Source organism: Sylvia atricapilla, chromosome Z (genome assembly GCF_009819655.1).
Source record: "Sylvia atricapilla isolate bSylAtr1 chromosome Z, bSylAtr1.pri, whole genome shotgun sequence".
Classification (NCBI taxonomy): Eukaryota; Metazoa; Chordata; class Aves; order Passeriformes; family Sylviidae; genus Sylvia; species Sylvia atricapilla.
Window position 1 is genome coordinate 48,306,731 of NC_089174.1, and position 26,779 is coordinate 48,333,509.

General features: G+C 42.4%; 1 protein-coding gene and 1 long non-coding RNA gene across 3 annotated transcripts in view; one reads left to right on the forward strand and one right to left on the reverse strand.

The window, feature by feature from the left end:
* Nucleotides 1-9,517: 9,517 nt before the first annotated feature.
* Nucleotides 9,518-11,041, forward strand: LOC136373913 (uncharacterized). Its single transcript, XR_010745768.1, has 2 exons — nucleotides 9,518-9,663; nucleotides 10,487-11,041. It is a non-coding gene; the product is annotated as an uncharacterized lncRNA (long non-coding RNA).
* A 4,691-nt stretch (nucleotides 11,042-15,732) lies between these two features.
* The window catches only part of TEK (TEK receptor tyrosine kinase), a 43,732-nt gene continuing 32,685 nt past the window's right edge, over nucleotides 15,733-26,779 (reverse strand). For both annotated transcript variants that reach the window (XM_066338857.1, XM_066338858.1), the window contains 9 exons: nucleotides 23,216-23,426; nucleotides 22,170-22,280; nucleotides 21,632-21,822; nucleotides 21,114-21,227; nucleotides 20,161-20,231; nucleotides 19,526-19,566; nucleotides 18,357-18,453; nucleotides 17,815-17,914; nucleotides 15,733-17,671 (listed from right to left, as the gene is read on the reverse strand). In XM_066338857.1, the coding sequence (XP_066194954.1) occupies nucleotides 17,597-17,671; nucleotides 17,815-17,914; nucleotides 18,357-18,453; nucleotides 19,526-19,566; nucleotides 20,161-20,231; nucleotides 21,114-21,227; nucleotides 21,632-21,822; nucleotides 22,170-22,280; nucleotides 23,216-23,426 (1,011 nt within the window). In that variant the 3' untranslated portion in view covers nucleotides 15,733-17,596. The remainder of the gene's footprint in view (nucleotides 17,672-17,814; nucleotides 17,915-18,356; nucleotides 18,454-19,525; nucleotides 19,567-20,160; nucleotides 20,232-21,113; nucleotides 21,228-21,631; nucleotides 21,823-22,169; nucleotides 22,281-23,215; nucleotides 23,427-26,779) is intronic.

The following is a 26,779-nucleotide window of genomic DNA, read 5'->3' on the forward strand; positions in this document are numbered from 1 at the left end:
GTCTTAAATCAAAAGTCCCAGGTGATCCGGCCCTTTCCCTTTTCCATCTGGCAAGGAGCTAACATCACCTTGTAAGTCAGAAGTCGGGGCTGGGTCCCCCAGGGCCAGGCCCAGCCAGGCCTCGGGTTGGGTGGCCCCCCCGTAGGAGAGCTGCCCCATCTGGCAGTGCTCCCTCTGTTCCTCAGCAGTGTCCCCCCTCCCCTAGCAGTGTCGTCTCTCCCCCAGCTCCTCCAGTGGGGAGAGGAGGAGGATTGGAGATTGGCAGCACTGGTCCTGCCCAGGAGCCATGACAGCCATGCTCTGGGCTTACCATGAGCCAAGTGAGGAGAGAATCTTGAGAACTTTTCTCCGGAGCTCCAGGGAGCTGATCCAAGTTTGAGTTGCGTTTGATCTGACTGGGGTGGAGGAGGGTCGTCCATCAGCATTCCTGAGCATGCTCCCTCTCCTCCTTATCCCCCTCAATCACCTTCGGCCTTGACGTTCCAGGAGTCAGCTGGAGAGGAGAAAAAAGACTCTGGGCAAAGACTTTAACCCTTTTCCCTCCTCCATGGAAGACGGGGTTGTTAACATAGGGTTAATAATTTCTGTGGCCACAAAGCTGGGAATAGAACCTCAGCTTCACTGCAACCAGGATGTTGCTTCCATTGTTCCAACCAAATCAAGTATAACTTTGCCTGGGTAATTGGGAAGGGGGGGCGGGGGGGTGCGAGGGGAGGAAAGATTGGGACAATTTGTACTTAGAAATAAAGCTATCCTTTACTAGGTCGGGTGAAACTGAACCTAATCATCATAAGATAGATGATATAATTGTAACAATTGTTGGTAGCTGAACGTGATTAATATCTCAAACTAGAATCATGAGAATCACAAGGGAAGATATTTACCAAAATTCATGCTTAGGTGTATACAATAGAACAATGGAGGTTAATGATTAACATGGAGTTGCGTAACAGAGGAGTATAATATTGGGGCCTTCTTGGACCCTCGTTGGAGTTGGATTTGGGTTTGTACCCTGGCTCCCAGAGTTCTCATCAATAAAGCACCCACATAATCAATTCCCCTGATTATGTGTATTCCTCGCTAACAGGGTGATTTGAAATATAGAGAGACAGCATTGAGACCAAGTCAGTGAAAGAACTAAGAAAGACTATTGGAAGATGGAATGGAGGAAGTGGACATTTTTGACCGGACTTCTCTAGATGTGAATTATGGGGAAATGGACTGTTTCTGTAATATCCTAATGCTGCTTGGGGGAATGCAAGTTCTAGCCAAAGGGTTGTGTGTATTGATATACATGAGATTTAACTGAGAATTTTGAACAGAATATGTCCCCAGCTCCTGGGAAAAAATAAGGAGGTCTCTATTTCTTTTGGGATAGAGGCAATTTTAGAGATAGAAGAGAGTTCTTGTTTTGTACTAGAAAAGCATTCTTAAAATGGTACCACAAACATGCAGAAGACATGCATAAGCAGCTTGGGAAACTGTTATATGGGTCAGACTGGCAGAATCTGCAAAATTCAGGGGGGTTGCAGATTTGTGACATTGAAAGCCGCCAGACCTTTTCTTGTGGCATGTTCTCCATAACTCTAGAGAGGCTCCTCTCCAAAAGTGATTCAGGATCATGTTTAAATTGTGGCAACTGACTGAAAACAATATTTTCCCTCTGTGTCAGGTGGGAAAGTGAACAGTTTGGGGTAGGGGGGAAGGTGTTTGAATGTCTCATTTTTAATTTTTTTTTCTCTTTCCTTAGTGTATGTTAATAAAATCTATCTGTTTTTACTGCTAAGTTGTGCCTTTTTCACCTTTTTGTCCCAAAATCCTATCTCCCTGTTGGTAAACAAAATTTGGCGAATATGAAACCACCACATAAATGCTGCATTGGCTGGGAAATTCAAACCAAAACTGCAACAAATACCTAAATGGGCCCTACAAGAATATTTTGACAAGGGCTTGTAGTAATAGTACAAGGCATAATAACTTTAACTGAAAGAAGGCAGGTTCTATTAGCTTTCTGAGGCATTGCAACAGGTTGCCCAGGGCTGCTGTTCAAGGAGAGACTAGATGTAGCGCTGAGCAACCTACTCTAGGAGGGAAGTGACCCTACTCATGGCAGTGATGTTGGAACTACGGGACATTTACGGTTCCTTCCTACCCAAAGCATTCTATGTTTCTGTCATGACGGAAAAAAGAATTATAAAAGAAAGGCCACATAAAATCAGGCCTGCTCTGCTAAATTGCCAGAGTTAGTCTGTCACTTCTAAGTAATTTGCAAGTTACCATGTGATAACAATCTTAGTATGAAAACTTGGTTAGATAACAACCTATTCCTGAGTTAAAACACAAATGCACATGCAATAACAAGGGATTTGTCCCATGAGAATCTGTAAAGAAAATATGTAAACAATCCAAGAATAGAGAGATTTGTTGGACAAAAAAACCTCCTTTTACTAACCAATAGGCTAATTGGCAAGAAAGCTACTAACCAATTAAAGTTGCACACAAGCTCTGTAAATACTGTATAAAATGAGTAGTAATAATAAAGAATTGGCTCTTCTTGCATGAAGATAGTGAAGCCTCGGCCAACTTATTACAATATGCTTCTATGATTTTGTCAATAAATTTCTGAGGGAGTGCATGTGCCTGGGAAGGAGAGCTGATTTCATTAAATAAGCAGGTCTCACTGACAGGACACGCTTCATTAAGAATTCCTGCACTAGATTTTCCTAGCAGAAAAAAAACCCCACCAGTATGAAAAAAAGAAACTTGCACAAAGAGTACTGTTTTGTTTTAGTAGTGGTGGTTGGAGCCCATTGATCAACCAATCTGCTGACCATTCTCTTTTAAGATCATCATCCATGGCAATGAAATCAGACCTGCCCAGTCTGTGTTTCTGCCTGAGAGTTACTTGGACATGACACATAGTTATAAAAATCAGAGGAAAGTTGAATTAAAGGAAGAGACTCCAAAAAATCAACTATTACCAGTGCATGACCCTGAGCTTCATAATGCATGTCTGACCCTCAAAATGTGTGTATCAAATAACACATAAAAAATTGGATTTTACTGGTAGATGAATGTCTAACTGTATGTCAGGGATTCTATATCAAACTATCTGAGTGCTTCTGCAAATGAACAAGAACTGTGATAAATTGCTACCTTAGTTTTGACACATGATTTTGTTGCTATTAGCCAGCATTTCACAAGCTGATTTCATTCAATGGGCCTGCATAAATCGTTCTTTATACCTACCCATTGAAAAAAAAATTTAAAATAGAAAGAATAAAAATACATAGAAAAGCAGAGAAAAAAAATGAGCCAAACAACTGTGAAATGTGTGGTTGTGTTTTGTGTCAGGTAAAAAAAAGGTGGCCTGTGTAGTTGTTGTGAAATGTGTGGAATGAGGCCATGGGACAGTTATAAAAATGAATTTTAATAAACAAACAGAAAAAGCATGGAAAGAGGCTTTTTGGATAAATATTTTGCATGCCTGTAAGTGAATAATGTGAGTTTTAAAGTTTTCACAATGTAAGTTTTAAGAGGATTTTTTTAGACCTTTAGCATGTAGGATAGAAGAATGCATAAGTATTATTATTTGCTTTGAAACAAAAGTATTACAAGCTTTGAGCTGCTTTGTAATAAGAGGTTTAGAACTACACCTTTAGAATGTAAAAAGAAAAAAAAAAAGAAAAAAAAAAAAAGAAGAAGAAAGAAAGTGGTAATCACCTAAATAAAAGAAGGAAGCGAGCTTAGCGAAAAAAAAAAAAAAAAAAAAACATTGAGGATCTTGGAAAGGAAAACTGGACCCCATCATCACAGATGCGTGATCCTGGCAAGGGAAGCTAGACATCACCATCACTGATTTATGGCCCTGGAAGGAGAAGCTGGGCCTCCCCACCACTGACATATGATTTTGGGAAAAGAAACTGATTTTGGAAAAATCACTAACTTACAACCTTGAGGTATAGAAATTCAATGTCACCTATAGGAACTGATCACAATGGGGTATAGAAATCAGACTTCACAAATAGAAATTAGGAGGAAACAGCAAAAAAAGCTGCTGAGAAGTGCTTTATGAAGATGCCAAATAAATGCCAGCAAAAATCAGCATTCTGTGTGCAGCTGGAGGGAAAACCCCCCACTGTACCCAGCATACTGATTTGCTTACATTTTATCATTTGAATTAATGAATTAATAAATTGATTGTTGCTTGATATATCGGCTGAGTCAAGCTCTTATTCACTACACAACTACATAAGCTGACAGATTCGCTCTACAGGCCTTGAGTGTGATGTCGAACACCAGCTGTACTGCTGTTGTTTCTGACACTGCCACTTCGTCTGCTGTGGAATAAAATGTCTTTAGTTTGTTACTTCTGATTTGTGTACATTTGCATTTCTACAAGTTGAAGATAGTTTTGCAGGATTCAAGGTGGACCTAATGCATTCAATGCAAAACAGTTGCTCTAACAGCTTGGTTATTTCCTGCATCTGTGGCACAGCCAAAGGCTCATTATTTGATCCAGCTAGCCCAGTTACGGGCTGTATTCAGAAGGATGAAAGATACCTCCCCGAGAGGGATGGATCTGATTTTTGTTTATGCCCTGAGGCATGTTACACACGAGGCGAAGGATTCCTGTAAGGGCTGACATGTGCTGACATGTCCCCAGAGAGGCTTCGCCTGACAACTGATGAGGGCAGAGAAAACTTTCACGATTGGGCTGCGAGCAAACCCCAGACAGGCTGCTGGGTCAAATACCTGGATGCCCGCCAAGAAAGCCTGCCAAAAATGCCCATGAGGTTGGGCTGTGGGAGAAGCCTTAGCACATAAAAACACATTACTACGACACAACACCAGCCAATTTTGCTTTACGTTTCTTGTAGGGATCAGGGGCTCACTCGGAGGGTCATCTTAGCCCTTTCCCCCTCCCCCCTACACTGGCTCTTCCTCTCTGTGGTCCTGCTTCCCTACCGGTACCTGCTTTGCTCTGCTTCACCTTTTCCATGAACTAGCTCACCACAGGGACCTCGTGCTCCGCTGCCTCCCTGAAAGCGCAGGTGCCACTGCAGCCACCCTTGCTGCACTTCCCAGGTGCTGCCGCTGCCGCCACCACCTGCACCCAGCCATTTTACTGAATTGCCAAGGGCTGCGGACTGGATCCAAATGTGCCACAACAGAACTGCTCTACCTTCTCATCTTTGCATTATTCTGTCAACTTTAAAAATCTTGCTTACATGTATAAAAGGAGTGAATGGTAATTCAGCTAATGAAAGTGCTGATGAAATAACTATTTACAAACTATCGACTTCTGTTGTCCCAGTATAATTATGGTGTTTCTTAGTTGCTGGATTTTATCCATATTTTTGTTCTGTAACTCCCGTTTCTCTCTCTCTCTTTTTTTTTTCTTTTTTTTTTAAGTTTACATTTTCAAAATCTGACTTGTCTTTGAGTAGTCAGCAGAGGGAGCTATACCATTAACTAAGTGACAGCTCGTTACTCCAGATGATCTTAATTTGCTATATTTTCACTTCAGGCAAGCTAGAAACGTTCTCTAGCCTTAAAATTTCAAATTTCTTTAGTGTTCTGGTACAGGGACAGTCACATTGTCTTTGGCAGACTGTTACAGACTACAAACAGGATCTATTTCCCAGATACTTCATTTAATATTACCAAGCCAAAAATTAATTAGGGTCTGCACTCTGCATTATTTTTAAAAAAAAAAAAAAAAAAAAAAAAAAGTTAGATCTTTAAACAAAAAGTCTTGTAATTACTTAGAGGTTTGAAAGTGTTGTAGCTTACAGTCAAGCAAAAATAATAGGTGAAAGTTCACATAAGCAGGTGTTGTGATTTGTTTTTATGTTAAACGAGTTGTTTTGTTGTCCCCTATATTAACAACTTAGTCCTAAATTGTACCTCCCTCCCTTCTCTGTACAATTAGTATTGTCTAGATTGCACTCACATCTGTAGCTGTCAATCCTTCCCTAACCCTGCCTTTTATTCCAGACTGTTGCCTATGAATTTTCGATGCCTTTTTAGTTTTTTAGATTGTTACACTTCTTTATTGGTTTTGGTATTGAAATCCCCATCTTGCACCCTCTCCCTATTGAATCTCTGCCCTGAAATCTGCCCCCAAAGCAATTCCTTAAAACCCACTGTCCTGCCCTGAGAGGAGACTGACTTAGACATCTTTCATCTTCCTTTTCAGTTAGACCTTTTGCTTTCACTTTTTGTTTAGAGACTTTAAGTTCTAGCCTCTGCTATGTCTTCGCGTTAGTTGCTTTTTATGTTATGGTTTTATAATCAACAAATCTTGGAGCTGTAAGCTAGGTGCATCTTGCATCGTTTACACTGATCTGCCATTGACTGCCTGGGACACACAGGGCCCCAGGGGAAAGTGTCACACCCCCATAAAGAAGAGTACCACAACAAGTGGGGCTGATCAAGAATTTAAAGACTACTGAAAGAAAATTGCAGGTGACTCCGATCTGCCCAGTTATGCTTTCTCATCTCATATTTGCGCATTGTATTTGCGCATACAACTGAATGTGTCTGTGATGAACATGAAGTTCCAAGTGTCTCTGTTTCTTTATCCAAGGAATAAGATGATGGGTTTCCCTTCTTTCATCTGGTTACCATTTTAGGAGGAATACAAAGATATGAGGAAGGTATTTGTTATGGACTCTGTGCTAAAATACAGAAGCTGTACTTCAGGGGCCAGTGAGCACTGGAGAGATGCATTTTAAATATCAATCCTTGGAAATAGCCTAGTAAACCAAAGTCAGTCTTTAAAACAGCTGTAAAGCTGGTGTCAATCTTCAAAGAAAAAAATTAGCTTTTGATGACACAGTTCCCACTAACTAGGTCAGCCAACAAAATCAGAAAAGGTTCTTTGGATGTTGAATAGCTGTGGCCCCATCGGGGTAAGTTTTTGGTGCAGAAAAATCCCATCTAGGCCTCTGCAAGGGAAAAGACTGACAGTGCAGACTGGAGCTTAAAATATGGGATCTGGGTGAGCATGGATATGAAAAACCCAGGTAGAATCTCAAGTTTCCTTTTTCTCTAGGCACTGAGTCTCAAAGCTAGGGAAGAAAGAACAAAGATGCAGAAGCAACTGTTTTTTGTGTTCCACGACTTTCTGAATTCCTATTTGCACATGGACAAGGACAGGTGAGGCACTGCCAACGATCTTCTGGAGGCACACTGCAAAGTGGCTGCAACTAAAACAACTGCCCAATGGAAAAGGCTTCTCATCCACAGAACTCCAACACATCAGATGACCCCCACTCCTATTAATCTCCAATCTCAGAACTTTTCAAATGAAAATCAAGTGAACTATTACAATGGTATAGGTTGGTAGGTACTTTAAAGGTCACAAACTCCAACCATCCCTGCACTGAGCAGAGACATCTTCAAGTAGATCAAGCTGCTCAGAGTCCCATTCAACCTGACCTTGAATGTTTCTGTGCGGTGGTTGTGGTGTGTCGGGAACCTCTTCCCACTCCACCTGGCTAGTCCTGACACCGGCTGCAGGAAAGGTACTTGGAATACCTCACCGATCCTGTGGACGCTTTGTCCCCTAAGCGTGTACAGTGACAATGGAATAAAGAGAGGACACTGTCAAGGTTTCAGCCACTAGAGTTTATTAGTGCCCCACAAGGGACAACCTCACCCCCAGGGAGTCTGCTTTGGCAGAGTGCAGGTCACCCTGGTGCAGCAACTTTAATACGAGGGTGGAACAATGGGAGGGATGGAGCAAGGGACCAATCAGGTACAGTTGGGGAATGGATCTGCAGATGAACGATGCATAAAGGATCCAAATCAGGAGAGGAAGGAGGGAACAGATGGAATCCTGCCCAATCACTCGACGACCTCACTGAACTTTTTAGACCAAGGGTGAGGTCTTGAAGTGACAGACAGGACCCGAGGATTATATAACATGATGACTGACAGATAACAGTAACTGGGGAAAACCATAGGGAAGAACTTAGGGGGATGTGTAGAACAAACCATTAACATACATTAAACAACGTAAGAACAAACCATGAAAATATACACTAACAGGTAAAAGTAAAAACACACAACTACACTTCTGGGGAAAGGGCACCTTCCAGTTTTCTGCACAAATTGTTCCAGTGATTCAACACTATCATCATAAATAATTTCTTGCTCAGACCCTATCTGAATCTACTCTCCTTTTAAACTGAATCTACTCCCTTTGTAATTTTTTCATCTACCCTCTTTTTAAACAAAATGTTTCAGAACATTCGATTTCCTGTGGGAAATTTTAAGGTTACTTCCCCCGATTGCTTTGCAATTGATCCTGCTAAAAACATGTATCCCCATCTTTCCTAAAGCCCCCTTTAAAGCTGGCAATAAGTTCTGCCTGAGGCTTTCTCTTCTCCGAGTTGAAAAACTCAAACTCTCTCAGCTGCTCTTTGTAACAGAGTTTCTCTGAGATCAAGGACATGATTTGTATTTGGAGTGAGGCTTGAGCAATTCCAGACTGAGCCCATTGGCCTGTAAGGCCTGTGGGCCTCTTGGGCCTGCAGGGCTCTGTGACCCAGAAGAAATTCTCAGTTGTGGCGCAGCAAAAATTCACTTCTCATATAAAGGTGTCTCAGGGAATAACGGAGTTTGATATGGAGAATTGTAGCTCTAAGACTTTAGCCACCTTAAGGTGAAGATTGATTACATACTTTGTATGCTCTGTAATTGTCAAAAATGCATGTATAAAAGTTGTTAAACAATAAAGGGGAGAGTGACATGATAACTGAATCTATTTAGATGTGTCGTTTGCTCTGTCTGACCACCCATTATTAAGGGACCCTTTGCAACAGTTCCTCATAGGAGAGAAACCCTCTGATCATTCCTCTGGCTCTGTTTTGTATTTTGGTGCTGCACTCACCCCTACCTTGCCTCAGACGAAGAGCCGAAGAATGCTACTGAATATGGAAGCAAAAACGGGGTGATGGTGGAGGAAACTAGTGAAACCACATCCAGGCAAAAAGTTAGATATTTGGCCATGGGAAAGTGGGGACTGTGGGGATTTGACTGTGACCTTCGGAGGGGACCCAGCGTGTCCCTCCTGCCCCACTTTTAGAGGTTTCTGCCAGCCAAACAGGGACTGCGGAGCAGCATTTGTGCCAGCCCCACGTGCTGCCTGGCCCGGTTGAGTAGGGGAGAAGTGTTGTGGCTTTGCTGCCAAGTTTTGTGGCAGACAGGCAGCTGGTGACCAGGCCACCTCCTTGCCTGTCCCTGCTGCGAGGGAAGATGACAGCAAGCATAGGAATGGCAGGGCATGCCAAGATAGACACTGCTCCAGCTGCAAGCCAGAGTTGAATTCACCTGCGCTCTGCTGCTTGTGTCTGTGTGTTTCTGGGCGCTAGAGGACTCCAGCTTGACCCTGTTAGAAGCACCGCTTGGAAAAGAATGGTTTCCTTTGTCTCTTTACATTTGGTGTCTTTTGTTTCTCCTTACTTTTGGACAGCATCCATTTCTCAAATCAGTAGAGCCTCTCTTCAGCCTCTTCTGACAGCATGATTGCTGTCATCCCTGCAGCAAAGTAATGCAGGCAGCAGTGCAGATGGCAAGGACCACTTCAGCCCTTGGACAAAAGAGGCTCTGAGAAAGGGCAGAAATCCTGAGGAGAGAGCGGCCAGGAAACAGGTAGCCATCAGAGTGGGAAAGGAAGGTGGCATCTTTTCTCCCACCTGCTGATCCTCCTTCTAAACTTCTGCTTAGAATAGCATTGCTTGTGGGCACAAAGTCACTACTGATGTGGACTTTTCCGGTGGGGAGGTTTGTGCAGGGCATGAAGCTTCCACTGTTGATTCCACTGTGGGAAGGCCAGAGAAGTGTCTCAGAAGGAGGGAGGTCCCACAGGAAGCTGCCCGCCGAGCCAGGCTAGAGCTGTAGGCGAGGGCTGTCCGTCAGGCTGCTAAGGAGCTGCCAGGAGCTGCCAGGAGCTGCTGAGTACGTCCTGTGCATTCTTTGTCCGCTCGAGCAGTGTATTCTAGTGTGTGGGCCTCAGCACGAGCTGTACCACATCTTCCTCCTCACCTGGGTGTCGGCCAGACATTTTGGACTCCCTATAGAAGCCATTGCTGTGCTTGGGAGCATCCAGGGAGCTCTTGGGGCATTCCTTTTGCCTAGGAGGGCGGCTGGGAGTGGGTGGGCTTTGCCTGAGCTTCCCTGCACAGTGAAAGCAAAATCAGGGATTGTTTCCTGAGCAGCAGCAGGCTCTGACCCAGCAAATGACCCAGTGAACTTGTGCATGCTAGTCTGGCCAAAACAGAACAGTTGGCTTCCTGGATTCCCTTGAGACTCCTGACTTGTCACCAGTCGTTGGAGACAAGGATTCCCTTGAGACTCCTGACTTGTCACCAGTCGTTGGAGACAAAATACTTCTGAGAAATTGACTGGCTGTGGGGCTGGTTTCATGACGGTGGTCTTTTTAGGACTGGTATTATTTCTGCAATTCCTTCTACAGATCCCATGGGTCCCAGCCATGTCAATCTCCACTCCAGCTGCTTTTCAAAGGAAAAGAAAGGAAACTTGCAGTCAAGCAGTCAAGGAAGCGGAGGATATGACCAGGGGCGCTTGAGGATTTCTTTCTCCTTTGACAGCTTGGAGAGCTGGACTCAGAATAAAAATCCTAGAAACCCCCAAGCCATCTCCCAAGAGAAGATTCCCTTCCTTGCCACCCAGGGAATACGGCTCTACGTTCATTTCTGAATTGTCCCCCTTTTCTTAAAGATGGAAGGTCTTTCCTGTGGGCCTTCTGGTGTCGTTTGGAATTGGGAAGAGTCTGTGTCCTCTAGCAAGTCCAACAAAAACTGCCTTTAGAATACCTGCACTGGCCAGGTTTTGGCCAGCTGTGGACTTCTGGATGAGGAAGAAAGTGCAATTGCATTTGCAGCCAAAAGGCAATGAAGAGAAGCGCAGCCAAAAGGTGCTGTGGAGATACGGGCTTTCAGCTGTGCACACAGAGGCTTTTGGTTCTGTAGTGGTTTTGGTTGGCTAATTCAAGTCATAGCACCTTTTATGTGGTGGTTTCATGTTTGCAAATTGTGTTTTCCAACTGGAAGATAGGATTTTTGTAGAAAAATCAAAACGGGTCTTAACTTAAGGTAAAAAGTTAGATTTTTTTAACGCACACTAAGAGAAGTAACGGAAAAGGGGAAAAAAATCCGCAAATGAATTTTTAAACTAACCTTTCTCCTGCTACAAACTGGCTATTTTCTACAAACAATGGAAAGAGGCAAATCTCAGAACTCCAAGTCAGTACTGCTTATAAAATAGTCATTCATTTAGTCTTTGAGTGAGAGAAATCTTTCCTGTTGTTTGGCAACTTTGTGCAGGAGAAAGAGTCTGCTCATGGCCTCTAAGTTACACAAAAGCAGCCTGCCCAGGAAATTCTCTAGTTGTGGAACCTTTCATATTTCCGTGGCTTTTTCCATGACCACAGATGTGGGTCGTGGAGTCGCAGACTGGGGTGTTACCTTTTAAAAACGAGCAACTTCACGGGCAAAAGATTTTTCAACTCAGGGAACAGAGATGTTTCCTCACTTTTTCACTGGCAGAGGGCTTCTTCTCGTTTATATCTGTTCAAATCTTTCATGGCATCACCCAAATTACAACTTCTAATTCAATATTCACTCAGTAAGTCAAAGATCCTTTTGCTCAAAAAATCTACAAATCATCTCCCCATTTCATGCGGTCTATGATTTAAAGGACTACTTTGGCATATTTGTATTACAGTTTGTCACTAAAAACTCTCAGGAGGTTTTAGCTTAGCATACAGGCATCTTGTTGTTTCTCTTACTTAAGAAGTTACTTTTGGCTTACTGACTTAGATATCTTTATATTGTCCTTTTACTGATCTTTAATTTGGCCCTTTTTTCCATCTCTGAGAAGAGTTTGACTTTAAGAAAGTCTCAATTTGTGTCAGGAAAAAGCTGAAGCTTGCCCAGGACTGCGGTGGTCACATGACCTTTGCCGGGCAGCAGCCAGAATTTTTAAAAGCCACCGGAATGGAAGAAACTCAGGCCGGCAGATCTCAGAGTAGCCCGGCTGAGGGAAGGCTCCTTCCCCCACCCTTCGGTCCCATTCAGGGTGGGCCCAGCCTGGAGCGGCAGCCGGCTGCAGGCTCCTCTCCCTCTGCTGAGAACAAGGCCCAGGCCCACAGCCAGGCCTTGGGCCAGCTGCCCCCACCTCCCATAGGGCGAGCGACAGCGTGTTTTACAGCTGCTAAAACACCCAGCCGGGCCGGGCCGGGCCGGGATATGTCCTCATCCCTTCCCCCAGCCCGGGAATCACCGGGCCAGGCGGGCCTCCTGTGAAATCCCGGGCCCCAGCAGGCCGGGCCGTCCCAGCCCCACCCAAAGGAGAGAGCTGGGACTGCCTTACCTCCCGTAAAGTTGAAAAAACCCGAGCGATCCCAGGCTTCCTTCTAGCTTTTTAAGGCTGTGTACCCAAAAGGGTATGCCTGCATGCAATTGGCTATTTTACTTGTCAATTCACAAGAAATCACCAATTGCTCCTCACCATCTGTGCTAAAGCAAGACAGGTTCTTACCCGGTTCAGCCGGCACATCTCTGTGACTGCTCCCGCTTCCCAGCTGGCCACGGCTAAGACGTAGGAGGCTCTGCAAGTGCAACCAAAGCGGGTGGGCACATCTGCTGACAGTACACGAGAGCTGAGAGCAAAGAGCCTGCGAGGTCCTTGGCCAACGAGGCAAGGCCCCCTCTGGAGCTGCTCTTTGTCAACAGGACTGCTGTGTGGCACCACGCTTTTGGCCTTCTCAGGCTCAGCAACTCTTTATGGCTCAGCAACATAAAAGGTCTCTGTGATTGCCTGTGTTTGTCCCTCTTTCTGTGCCTTCTGTTGTCCTTGTGCTCTGATGTGTCTGCCGAGGTCTGTGTAGCTGGCACCTCTCAAATGCAGCAGAGCCTCATTTGTCTGCACCTTGGAGGTGGCAGCGTTTTCCATCCAGGAACTGCATCTAGAGAGCGAGTTCCCCTCTGTGTTTGGTCCAGGAGGCCAAGGCCTCTCATCTACAGTCCCAGGTGGCACTGATGGCTGCCACAGGCTAGTTTGACCCTACTGCAGCAGAAGACAGTCACAGGTTGTTGTTTCCAAAGTCACGTCCTTCAGGGGCGTTGTGCCATGTGTGTCCTTTGTCCAGCCCTCCCCTGAACTGTCCCTTGTGCCCTTAAAGGAATTTCCAAGTGCCTTGCTGTAGAAAAGTGAAGATTACCTCTCCGAGTTGTAGCAAAAAGGCTTCACCCCCACGGCTCCTTGCAAACATTGTGCAATCTTCTGTTTGAGTTTTGCATGTCCATCACTCCCTCCATGGTATCTCCTTTGTAAAAGAAAAGGGCCAGGAGACCTTCTGCTCCTTGGTTAAGCCTTTATTAGAAAGGGGCCTAGAGGTGGGGGGCTCAGGGTGCGCACCACCGCCACTGCTCCTGATGGTCGACGTCCAGGAGGAGGGCTCAGGCAGGCCTGTCGTTTCCGGCAGGACTGGGGGCCTCTACTCTCGCAGGGATCGTCCCAAGGCTCACCTTGCCTCAGAAGTCCAAGGGGGTCTCCGTGCTCGAGTGCTGTTCACGTTATGGTGACTCACTTGTTGGGCTGGAATCGGTGTGGTTAGCTCTGTTAGGTCCTTCACAATACGTAGTGCGGAGTCTTTTTGTGTGTTTTAAAGTGGCTCGTTGGTTAGGGTCATTTTATGACAATATGATTTTAATATGCATGTGCGCGCAAGTCCTTATGGGAAATGTGGCATCCATTCTGGGAAACAGCGGCTGGGTTACCCGACGAGTTAGAGGGGATGAGGGGTACAAACAACTAAAGGTAGGGTAATAAAACAGGTAAAACAGATGAGAACTCTTTAACAGCGAACTCTTAGAATTGAAAAGGGTAGGTACATTAACTGGGACATTAACTGGGAGTCTCAACTGGGGTTGGAACAAGAACAGGCAACACAGCCATAACAGAAACAGGTAAGTTCACAAGAGGTAAATTCCTGTGCAGTCTGAACATTCCCCAATTTCATTCATAACATCCTTTCCCTGTTTTCCGACTGGTTATGGGGCCTGGTGTCCAGTTCCTCTCTTCCCTATGTTCACTTGCCCCCTGCCCTGCCTCTTTTGTACTACCCACGAATCTAAGACTCTATATAACCGAGAGAAACCACACAGTCCCTCTCTCTGGCTCTGGATTCACTTTCAGCATGTGGAATATACTCTTGTTGGAAATTTATCTGGGGCCGAGACCCTTCTGCCTGCGTCTCTGCTGACGTAGACTTGTAATGTGTGTGATTTTATGAGCTTGAATTGCTGCCTGAATTCTTCTCAAGCAGTTTCTCTACTGGAGAGACTGACTGGGATCTAGAAAGGGTGTAGCTGTACTCCAAAAAGAACACACTGTTACACTAGACCTCGGGATCACATGCAGGCACTGCTGCTGCTGCCGCTGAAGTCGGTGAGGATTGGTGGTTGGCTTCCATCCCAGCACTTAATGGTCGCTTACAAAGACAAGTGCTGATGGTGCACTGCAGATCTCTGGGCTGCATGGGTGTGAGGGAGGTGTCCCTTGCTGTTATTCTCCATCACAGAAAGTTGTGCTGGCCAGGTCTTGATGTACTCAGCGAACAGGGAGTGCAATGCACAAGTCTCCTCTGTCTGTGTCTGCTGAGAGTTTTGACCTTTGAGATTAAGTGGCACAAAGCTTTTGGTCCCTCTGTGTATCTCCATGTTAGGTAATGCTGCTAAATCAGCCTTTAGCACAACAGTATGGGAAAAGGCCTCTCAGCTCTGCAGGTGTGATAAGCTGCCATTGGCACTGAGTGATGTCTTTTCACAAAGAAGCAAAAACTTCTTAAAAAGTGAGGCAATAGGGAATGATGGTTCCAAATGTTGGAACAGTTGTTATTTATCTGTTTTCCTAAGCTCACCATCCTGTATCCTGTCCACCTGGTCTTTTCCTTGTAGCTCCCATATCTGATGGGGCTTGTCCATTTTGAATGAATAGTTTCCTAGCACCACCATGTTCTAAGTTCCACATTCCACATGCTCTTTAACCTGTTTTTTCTTGCTTTATTTACATCCATTACAACAAGTTCCCTGCAGCTCACAGGGAAGAAAAGTAGAAAATTGTTATGTGCTACATAATAAAAGAATATAAGAATAATATTTATAAGGAGATCTAATTGTCCTTCAGGTAAATGTACAGTTTGACTTAAGCTCTTAAAGTGCAGACAGCATTAAGACCTATTGAGTTGATTAATGACTCTCTGATGCTTTAATTATGTGTCATAATGGTCCAGGTAAAAATTTGCCACAGAAGGAGAGGTTCACATCAAGTAGCAGAATAGTAATTGGTGTCTGCTTGTTAGAAATATATTAAAGTATGAGACAAGAAGCTCTCTCTACCTGTGAAAAATTCTGTACAGGAAATGGAGCAGTTCCAGCAGATGTTGTTAGCCAGCTTTACTTGGGTCTAGAAAACACCCTTGGAGGTATATTCTTATTTACCTCACTGACTGGTAAGAATATAGTTCAACTGCAAATTGCAATGCCCATTCTTCAAAAACCAATGGCCAAGTAGTCTCTTGAAAAATGTGGTGGAATTTGGTTTTTTTGTTGGTTTGGTTTGGTTTTCTGAGCTGTCCTTTGGTCTAGTCAATCTGTGTGCTCTTTGTAAAAGTGAAAGAAGAGATCAGACCCTGGGTTCTAAGGCAGAGTTGGTTTATTTCAGTTTGAGCTGGGTGCTACCAGAGAGAGACCCTGACCAAAAAATTCCCTGGGCCTTTATACCCTTACAGTCTGTGCACCTGACCTTTGTCTTGTGCCCTGCATGAACCTCTTAGTTCTCTGGTGATTTACGGTCCAGAGTTTTCTAACACCTCATTGGATTCTCCATGTTCATGTGCCATTATCTTCCAGCTTGGGGGTGTCTTGGTGCCCTCTGGGGTCTCAGCCCTTATCTGAAGATAATGAGTTTTTCCTCTGTTTTCACCCCTGCTTAGCCATTGTGGTAACAGAGTTCATTTGAAGTTCACCTATGCTAAGTTTTGAGCAGGGCTCTCCCATGTTAAGGTGAAAGCAAGTTACAATTAAACTTAAACCTACACAGATAATTTCTAATATTCTATAAGTAAACTTATTTTAATCCCCAACAATAAACTCCTAGTTTACATCTAGCACCTGGTTTACAATGCAAGTTCTGCCTATTTCAAGGCCACACAAGTAATTTTAGCACCCTTGTTTGTTGACTTATTCCCTTTTAATTGAGCTCTTGGTGCTTCTGTTTTGATTAGTCTAGTGTGTCATTATTGTTGCTCTATATTCTGCTGTAATACCCCCACCTCATAACCAATCCCATACCCATCCACAAAGTAAGAATCAGGAGGAGAAATCTTGCACTCTCTCAAGCATCTTTCTCCAAGTCTTAGGAGATGACCTGTTGCACCCAACTGGGAAGTCATTGTGGTCTGATGGACAGTTATGAGCTGGTAAGTCAAGGGCAAGAGGGGAACATATGTGCAAAACATGAAGTTGGCTAATATGTGAAATTTGGGTAAAGTAAATCCACCAAATCTTTTGTACATGGCTTGACATGAGAAGTTCAAGCCAATCCTGTCTCTGTTTTACCTGAAGACTAGGGACCTTTCTGGCAGGTCAAATATCACTGTTTTGAGGCATTTGAGTACATTTTTAAGAGGCCATACCACATTACAGACAGAATGAGAGGGTAAAATAAACAGAAGTAAGCCCTGCTTGTATATAATAGGTAGTAATTTATAATTATGCAGTGAAATTATTAAATGAAATACAAAATGAGTAAGTCTCATGTATATCCAGGTGAGTTGTAAAAATGTGATTTACAATACGTAGTATGCTCCTAATACTACGCTTCATGAATACTGCTGTATGGCTGCCTCTGGTAGAATTAAACACTTCAAAATATATGTATATTTTGGTTCTGGGCAAAAACTGACAGTCACACTAGGCAATGAAAGAGCAATAGTATGTGTTATATCTTACGAGTGTCAACAGAACTTTTGACTAGATTATTTCTACTAGCTGACTTTTGCATCCAAACGGAAGTCTGTCTTAATTATCCTTGTTGAGCACACTGGATTACAACTTCCATTGTTGCACGGCAACTGCCCAACATTTTTGTTTGAAACACAATGAAATGTATATGGAATACTGCAATAAGTTACCACTTTGATATGAGTAGCTCTTGGAAAATATAAAAGAAACCTCTAAGATGGCAATACCTAATGCATTACAATATGTATGTAGACATGATTTCTACATGACTAGAAAAAAAAAACCCTGCTTATGAAACAACAGATTTCATTACTTCAGTCTATACCTGCTTTGGACACTATATACACTTCTACAGCCTGTGAAGGCAGGGGTTACTGTGTGATGTACACACACATAACTGTGGTAAAACAGTATTGCTGTATTATATATGGTTGGAGCTATACACAGTCCTACACAGCATATCACATTTTGGGCTCCAGCAGATTAAATTTTGGTTTTCTGTAATACATTGTTGATGAATGAAGATTTGTCCTGTCTTAAGCAGCTTCTTCAGCGGAGCAATCAATGCCTGCGTAAGTAAACTTCTCATATAGTGTCGTATTCACATAGGTCTGGAAAGAAGATAAACAGAGAAGATGTGATGCAAGGTGCATTACCTCAAGAACCCCAAATAATATTGAAATTATGCATAGCCTAATTATTTATATCATTATAAGTATATGTATATTTATATAAAATAGAGTTTTATTCTTACCTTCCTGTCTTCTAACATCCTGTTCAGTGACACCAGTATCTGAGCAAATGAAGGTCTTTCATAGGGTTTCTCTTTCCAGCACTGTCTCATTAGGTCATACCTTCAAAAAACCAACACCATCATTTGATAATTTCGATACATAGGTTAAAGTTACAAATTTTTGATAATTTAAAGATTGTGCACATTCCACTTTTCAGAGGGAAGTGGATTTCTAGATAGCTGAAATTACATTTTCCAAAAGCTCTCTTTGAGCTAAAATATTGTCATGTTGTGTAAAGAACAGGATAACTGTCTGCAACAGAGAGCCTGGGAAAGTATTAATGACAAAGTAACAGTGTATGCTGTGTACAAAAGGACTTGTGCACTTTCAATTTTTTAACGTGTTTTTCATATTTTGCAGACCTTTTTAATTTTTATTGTAGTTTTTGTGTTTTCCAGTTAAAAATTTTGTTTGTTAGTTTCTTGTAGAAATCATCTATTTTCTATAGATGAGGTTGTGTTATTCTATTTCTTTTTTGGCTTTTTTCTGAGGCAATACTCACACTTCATCATCACAGTTGAGAGGCTTTTCAAGTCGGTACCCTTGAGGGAGTTTTTCATATAGTTCTGCACATGTCATTCCACAATATGGTGTTCCACCTAAAGTTTAACCATTGTCATGAACAGAGGCAAGTTTTAATAAAAGAAATTTTAATTTCATAGTAAAAATGGAAAGGTATGACTACATAGTAACAGATAAATTAATCCAAAATTACGGGATATTTTGCAGCTACACTTTTATTGTTAATCTTTCCTTACTGCTTGATGCACAATATGGAGGAGAAAAATAAAACTAAGTGTCAATTTTCTCATCTGTGGGGCTGGCCTAATTTTTTCCTCAAGTCTGAGGGCCAGGATCTGACAGTATTCAAAGTGTTTTTTCAATAGTGTTGATGTCACTGAGTGAGTCATTCCTTCATTACCATCATAATAATAAGATCTGGTATGGACTCATGGAGCTCTTCCTGTCAGCTGGTTTTGCCCCTTTCTGCAGGTATTTCGTTGCTTAGATTCTTCATTTTCCACACTACATCCATATCTGGTGCAAACCCATTTAGTAAGGAAAGCCAGGAACAAATCAGATATCCAGAGTCTGGTTGGCTATTTGCACCTCAGTCAGTAGCATCTCCTGGCCAGCAACCCATGGGCAAATCTCCAGGGCAAATAACAAGAGAGGTATAACGCAATCATAATGGGTAGAGGTGTTTGCAGAAATAAACTCTAAATTTTATTTGAAGGTTAATGTTCAGAAATTTTCTTTATGAATATTTAGAGTAGGAGGTGATTACTCCCCCATTCTGCAATATCATTAAAATGTAAGTCCCAATTTCCTCAGGAAAGCTGAGGAAAAGCCACTCACCAAACTCAAAATATGCTGTATCAAGGCTGTATATCATATGATATCCTGGAATTTACATTTAGGTGTAGCCTGGGTTTTATAGTGTAGTGAAAACATGGTGGTCATTATGGTTCTTTCTCATTTAAAATGGTACCTGAATTGAAAATTTGACAGTTGCATTTCCAAGCATACTGAACCTAAATAAAATGTAGTAGAATTAAACAGAAAGAAAATGGAAATCTACTGTGAAACAACGTTTTTTAAAAGACTGAGTGAATAGAACTGACTTGGTGCAGATTTTTTATTTGTGCAGTATAAAATTCAGACACTTACCTAAACTAACAATTTCCCATAAGAGGACACCATATGACCATCTGCAACAGAGGGATATTATGAAGTGCAACAAAAATGCAACAAGAATCATTATTTTAAAATGGTAGGTAGTTTTGCTAGTATTCAGTGAACATAGGGAAGTGTGATATGTTTATCTGTATTTTTTATAAAGTTTTGTATAATGATGGGGCTTGTAGAATCAGAAAGCACAAAAATTAGCAAAATTATTTTTCTCTGAGTCAACCAAAGGCCTTTATCAGATTGTGAACTTTCAGCAAATATTTTTGCTGAATTACAGAATTGCTTTTCCAAATACAGTTTCTAGTTTCCTAAATAAAATACAAATTTTCTCTGAGTTTCCCAAATATTCCTCAGGTCTCCAATTTTGGATAAGCTAAAGTGGTGGGGCACATTTAAGTAGGTTGTGAACACAAAACTTGATCAGACCCTGATGAATAAATGTAAGTAACTTCTTTTGTTATGGGTTTTATTTTTTTGTTTCCATTGCTCACTCATGCTGACATGACTACTGAGTATTTTGGGTTGAGTGAATATCTCATTTTAGCTGTCAAGCTTTTCTTGACGTGGAAAAATATTAGTTTGTTTTAAAAAATGCCACTTGAACATGTACTTACACATCACTATTTGTGGTGTAAACACTGTAATTCAAAGATTCAATTGCCATCCATCGCACTGGAAGCCGTCCCTGGAAATTATTTAATGAAAGGGTTTTTTCAGCTCTTGGTATAGCAATATTGCAGTTTGTATGCCAACACTCACCCTGTGTTACCTTAATGAAAACTGACTTTATGCAAGTAAACTTTATCACATAAATAAACTGACTAAACTTGCACAGTTTTTGAAAAAAAGTTTGTTTATTGTGAGAGTGATGAAACACTGGAACAGGTTGCCCAGAGAAACTGTGGATGTGGAGTGTTCAAGGCCAAGTTGAATGGGGCTCTGAGCAATCTGGTGGTTTGGAACTAGATGGTCTTTAAGATACCTTTCCAAATACATCATTCCATGATTCTATGATTGTATGATTTGCTTCCCAAAGGAACAATTCACATGAAAGCTAATTAAAAAAAAATATCCAGTCATCATCAAGGTGAAATGTAAATACCTCAGGTGATGCCTCTGACCATCCTGTTGCCTTGACAACACAATTCTCTTGACAACACAAATCTGTAGCTGCATGATGCTTATTACATATCTGCCTCTTTCAGAGCTTCCAAAACATTAGCTCTAGATGCATCCTGATGTATGTCTAGTTACCTTCCTGCTAACTTTGGCCTTGTTCCATAGAATTAGACCAGCTTGACTCATCTATTTTACTGTAATCCATATTCATATAAATAAATTTAAATTACATTTTCTATTATAGACATTGGTATAGTACTTATTTACAAGCAGATATATTTATGTGTATATTGATAAAATGAATATTTTACATGGCAATTAATAAAATATAAAGAATCAGTTCTGTAACACCCATAAATTTGCATTTTTGTTCATATTAAAACACAGATTAAGAAATAAGACAGCCAAAATAAGATAACAGACTGTATCATTTTATTTTGGTCCTTACCATGGTCTTCTTAACATAAACTTCTTGACCTCTTGATAAGCCAAAGTCAGCTATTTTTGCAACATAATTTTCTCCAACCAAGATATTTCTTGCTGCCAAATCTCGGTGAATAAACTATAATAATAATAATAATAATAATAATAATAATAATAATGTAATAAAATAAGGAAATCAGTATAATTTAGTTTTACATTTATTATTTTACTACTATATTGAAATTGCAAACATTTAGAATAAGAACATAAACCAAAGAAATTGGCAAAGGTACCAGTGTCACTACCAGGAACATTTTAAACTTTATCTACATATGAAAGCAGTCAATTACCATGTTGTTTTAAGTTTTAATGCCTTTTCAATGATTCCCATGACATAGTATTTGATAGATTTAAATCGAGACAACAAAATAAATCTCATTCAGTACGTCCTATAGATGCTAAAGTTAAAAATTAATTTAATTAAAGAGCATATTCCCTGAAGAGTATTTGCCATACTTTCAGTGGGTAGAGTTGAAGACTGACCTGTTTCTGGCTTAAGTAGTCCATCCCTCTGGCAACATCTGCTGCAAAATGCAGAAGTTGTTGAGAGGAAAGTGTAGATGCAGTACTGTTTGCAATAGCAAATGCTGGGTCTGTCTCTAGTACTCTGCTTTTCCGAAGGAAGTCCAGTAAATTTCCATGGGGGGCATATTCAATAGCAAGATAAAGATATCCTAACAAAACATCAGATAATAAGCATATCACAAAGTAAGAGATGGTCAGTAACAGACTTAGGAAATTTATACTACCTTGAGTGAAAAAAGGAAATAAACATAAAACAGACTGGAGGGAAATGTCAAACAGGCTAATTTCTAAGAGTAGAGTGGAATTTAGAGCTAGTGTCGAACATAATTTCTGGAGCATTAATGTGGGCTTGTAGATCCAAATACAAGTTTATCTGACATTTTAACAAATGTTGTACACAGACTTACTAGTGTTTCTCTGGACTGTTTGGACTATATTGTGAGAGGGTTTTTTTTTAAACTTTAAAAATAAGTACATGCATTCAATAGTATCTTACCCCTATGTTCACATGCTCCCAAAAGATTTATGATGTTGGGATGATGACCAAGTTTACAAAGAACTTCAAGTTCTCCAGCAAAATCTCTGTGATCATCTTTTGAGGCATACTCTGATAATCAAAAAAAGCACACATTTATGTTTTACTTTGAACTGAATTTATAATATTTTTTTTTCTTTTTTAAGTTATGAAGACTCTAAGTTGCTTGAGCCACTACTGTTTCAACTCCAGTAGAAAGAGAAAAATTGTAAGGTACATTAGTGTTTATAGAAAAAGGTAGAATTTTTCAATCAGAGGAAAAAAAAGTGAGAAATGAGTGTCTATAGAAACTATCTGCAGAGGAAGAAAGCATTTTAACACATCCTATCACTCTCCTTCTTTCCTGAGGATTTAAAATGTTGTAACAGATCCTATGAAAAGTAGGTGCTCTAAAAATTCTTCCATATGTGTACTGTTGATTATTTCTGCCTGTATGCAGACCTTGGCTATTTTTAAGTTAATCATCACATTTAAAAGTGTTTTCCAATTTGCCTTAATATGATCTAGTGAATTACAATAAAGTATGTACATTCTTGCAGTATTGCACGTATTGTAGCTCTCTCTGGAATGTAGCGGTCATGCTCAATGAATAAAAAGAAAATTAATGATCCCCATGGTATATGTATATATAGATGCAGTTGTCTCTGAAGAGCTAAAGTGAACAAGATGAACAAATGTGCCTCAAGACTAGCTCTCTACTCCTATCTATCCAATGCATCTCACCTTGCAGATGAACTCATGTGAAGCTCATACTGATCTATGAATTGTAAAATATGGAATAGTTAATCATATTAACCACTAAGGTGAAATAGAAAACAGCTTTACCCAGCAGAAATACAGTTGTTGACAAATCTTGGCCTAGTGACACCTGATAAGATTTAATGAGCAATTTTCAATATTTATTTTAGCTTTAAAAAGAGACTACTAAGCATTTTATATGACATAGAAACCTTTGGAATACACAATCAAGAAAAGTCTTTAGTCACAGAATCCCTGGCCTTTACTACCTTTCATCCTTTTTATTGCAGCATCCATGCGTAAGCCATCTTTCTTAATGCGTGCTTTCAGAACTTGGCCGAAGTTACCTTCCCCAATCACATCTTGAAATTTTATGTCATTCCATTCAAGAACTGGATAAATAGTAGGATCTTGACTGTTTTTGGCTTTCCTGCTCAGTGTGAGAGTACCTGAGTTAAACTGCAGAGCTGGCTCTTCCCTCTGCAACAGAGTTAAGCAAATGACTTTGTGATTTCTACTTCACTGAGCCATGCCCTAATTACGTTTCCCAAATACCTATGCTCACTCATCTACACACAGACACGGACACTCCTCCCCCACCCCGCCAAAAACAGAGCTCAATTAATCTCTTACATACATAAGAGGGAATACATTAGACAGTTAAAGCTACTTTAACTGCAACAAGCAGTTCTGCCTAGATCCACAAAATTAATCAGACTTCTAATTTGTGTGTGTCCTGGTTTGGAGTAAATTAGGGAAGAACCTCCAAAAGGAGTCCCCTAAACCAAACCTCCACCACCCCTTCCTCCCCCCAGCCCTGGGTTCGGGAAGGAAAATACCTCGGAGGAAAGTGGAAAAACTGGTTTATTGACAAAAATACACTCCCCAACACCGAATAGTGGGAAAAGATGGGTTACTGTGATGATGAGGAGGGTTCTGACGCATCTGTTGCAAGCCCCGGGACTTCTCCAACTTCTCAGGTCAGGTCAGGTCCGTAAATTGAAAGAAGGTAGGATTCAAAGAGGAAGTCCTACTAAACAGAGAACAGCACCAGTTGTCTGCAGCCGGGACGATGATGATATGTCTGATCCCCTGGAGGGAACCTCTAGGACATATGTCCAAAGAAAGAAAGATAATCAGGCTTAGAGGGGCCCTGCCTCTAGCCAGGTAGAGGTTGGGGAGAATCGTGTGTTTTGGACTGTGTGGATTCGATGGCCTGGCACATCGGCGCCACAGAGACATGAGGCTTTGGTGGACACTGGATCGCAATGTACTTTGGTGCCATCGGAACATGTGGGGGCAGAACCAATTTCCATTGCCGGGGTGACAGGGGGAGTACAAGAGTTGACTTTGTTGGAGGCTGAGGTGAGCCTGACTGGAAAGGACTGGCAGAGACACCTGATTGTGACCGGCCCAGAGGCCCCGTGTATTCTGGGCATAGATTTTCTTCGGAATGGGTATTTCAAAGACCCAAAGGGATTCAGATGGGCATTTGGAATAGCATCTGTAGAAACAGAGGGTGTTAAGCAACTGAACACCCTGTCTGGACTATCGGATGACCCATCTGCTGTGGGATTGCTGAAGGTGGAAGATCAGCAGATGCCAGTCGCCACTTCTATAGTGCATCGGCGGCAGTATAGAACAGTTCGAGATGCAGTGATTCCCATCCACAAAATGATTCGTGAGTTGGAGAGCCAAGGGGTGGTCTGTAAAACCCACTCACCCTTTAACAGCCCCATCTGGCCTGTGCGCAAGTCGGATGGAGAATGGAGGTTGACTGTGGACTACAGGGCATTGAATGAAGTGACTCCACCGCTGAGTGCTGCCGTGCCGGACATGCTGGAACTCCAGTATGAGCTGGAGTCCAAGGCAGCAAGGTGGTATGCCACTATTGACATCGCCAAAGCCTTTTTCTCCATTCCTCTGGTTGCAGAATGCAGGCCTCAGTTTGCTTTCACCTGGAGGGGTGTGCAGTACACTTGGAATCGGCTGCCCCAGGGGTGGAAGCACAGTCCTACCATTTGTCATGGATTGATCCAAACTGTATTGGAAGAAGGTGAGGCTCCAGAACATCTGCAATACATCGATGACATCATTGTGGGGGGGAACACTGCAGCTGAAGTGTTTGAAAAAGGAGAGAAGATTATCCAGATTCTCCTGAAAGCTGGTTTTGCCATCAAGAAGAGCAAAGTTAAAGGACCTGCTAGAGAAATTCAGTTCCTGGGAATTAAGTGGGAAGATGGACGGCGTCAGATTCCCACTGATGTCATCAATAAGATCACAGCGATGTCTCCACCAACTAACAAGAAGGAGACACAAGCTTTCCTAGGTGTCATAGGTTTTTGGAGGATGCATATTCCAGAATATAGTCAGATTGTAAGCCCTCTCCACCTGGTAACTCGCAAGAAAAACACTTTCCAGTGGGGCCCTGAGCAGCAACACGCTTTTACTCAGATTAAACAGGAGATTGCTCACGCGGTAGCCCTTGGCCCAGTCAGGACGGGACCGGACGTGAAGAACGTGCTCTATTCTGCAGCCGGGAGCCATGGTCTGTCCTGGAGCCTTTGGCGGAAGGTGCCTGGGGAGACTCGAGGCCGACCACTGGGATTTTGGAGTCGAAGTTACCGAGGGTCGGAAGCCAGCTATACTCCAACAGAAAAGGAAATTCTAGCAGCCTATGAAGGGGTTCGGGCCACCTCAGAGGTTATAGGTATGGAAGCACAACTCCTCCTGGTACCCCGACTACCAGTGCTAGGGTGGATGTTTAGAGGAAAGGTTCCCTCCACCCACCACGCCACCAGTGCTACCTGGAGCAAGTGGATTGCCCTCATTGTACAACGCACTCAAGTTGGGAAATTGAATCGCCCTGGAATTTTGGAAGTAATTACAAACTGGCCCGAAGGTGAAAGTTTCAGTGTTGCAGATGAAGAACAAGAACCAGTGACCCGAGTTGAGGAAGCTCCGCCATGTGACCAGTTGCCAGCAGAGGAAATATGTTACGCTTTATTCACTGACGGTTCCTGCCGTGTCATAGGGATGGGTCGGAGGTGGAAGGCAGCTGTATGGAGCCCCACATGACAGGTCGTAGGGGTCATTGAGGGAGAGGGTGGATCCAGTCAATTTGCTGAACTTAAAGCAATTCAACTGGCCCTAGATATTGCAAAGAGAGAGAAGTGGCCAAGGCTCTATCTATACACTGATTCTTGGATGGTAGCCAATGCTCTGTGGGGATGGCTGAAGAAATGGAAAGAGGCGAACTGGCAGCGTAGAGGTAAACCAATTTGGGCTGCTGAAGAGTGGAAAGATATCACTGCCCGGTTAGAAACCCTACCTGTGAAGATTCGCCATGTAGATGCCCATGTCCCCAAGAGTAGAGCTAATGAGGAGCAGCAAAATAATCAGCGGGTAGATCAAGCTGCAAAGATAGGGGAGTTGAAGATAGATCTTGACTGGGAGCACAAGGGAGAGTTATTTCTAGCACGATGGGCCCATGGTGCATCAGGTCACCAAGGTAGAGATGCCACCTATAAGTGGGCACGAGACCGAGGGGTGGATTTAACCATGGACAGCATTTCTCATGTTATCAGTGACTGTGAAATATGCGCTGCCATTAAGCAAGCCAAGCGGATGAAGCCTCTCTGGTATGGAGGGCGGTGGTCTAAGTACAAGTATGGGGAGGCCTGGCAGATTGATTACATCACACTGCCTCAAACCTGCCAAGGCAAGCGTCATGTGCTGACCATGGTAGAAGCCACCACAGGATGGTTGGAAACCTATCCTGTGTCTCATGCTACAGCCCACAACACCATCCTGGGCCTTGAAAAGCAGGCCCT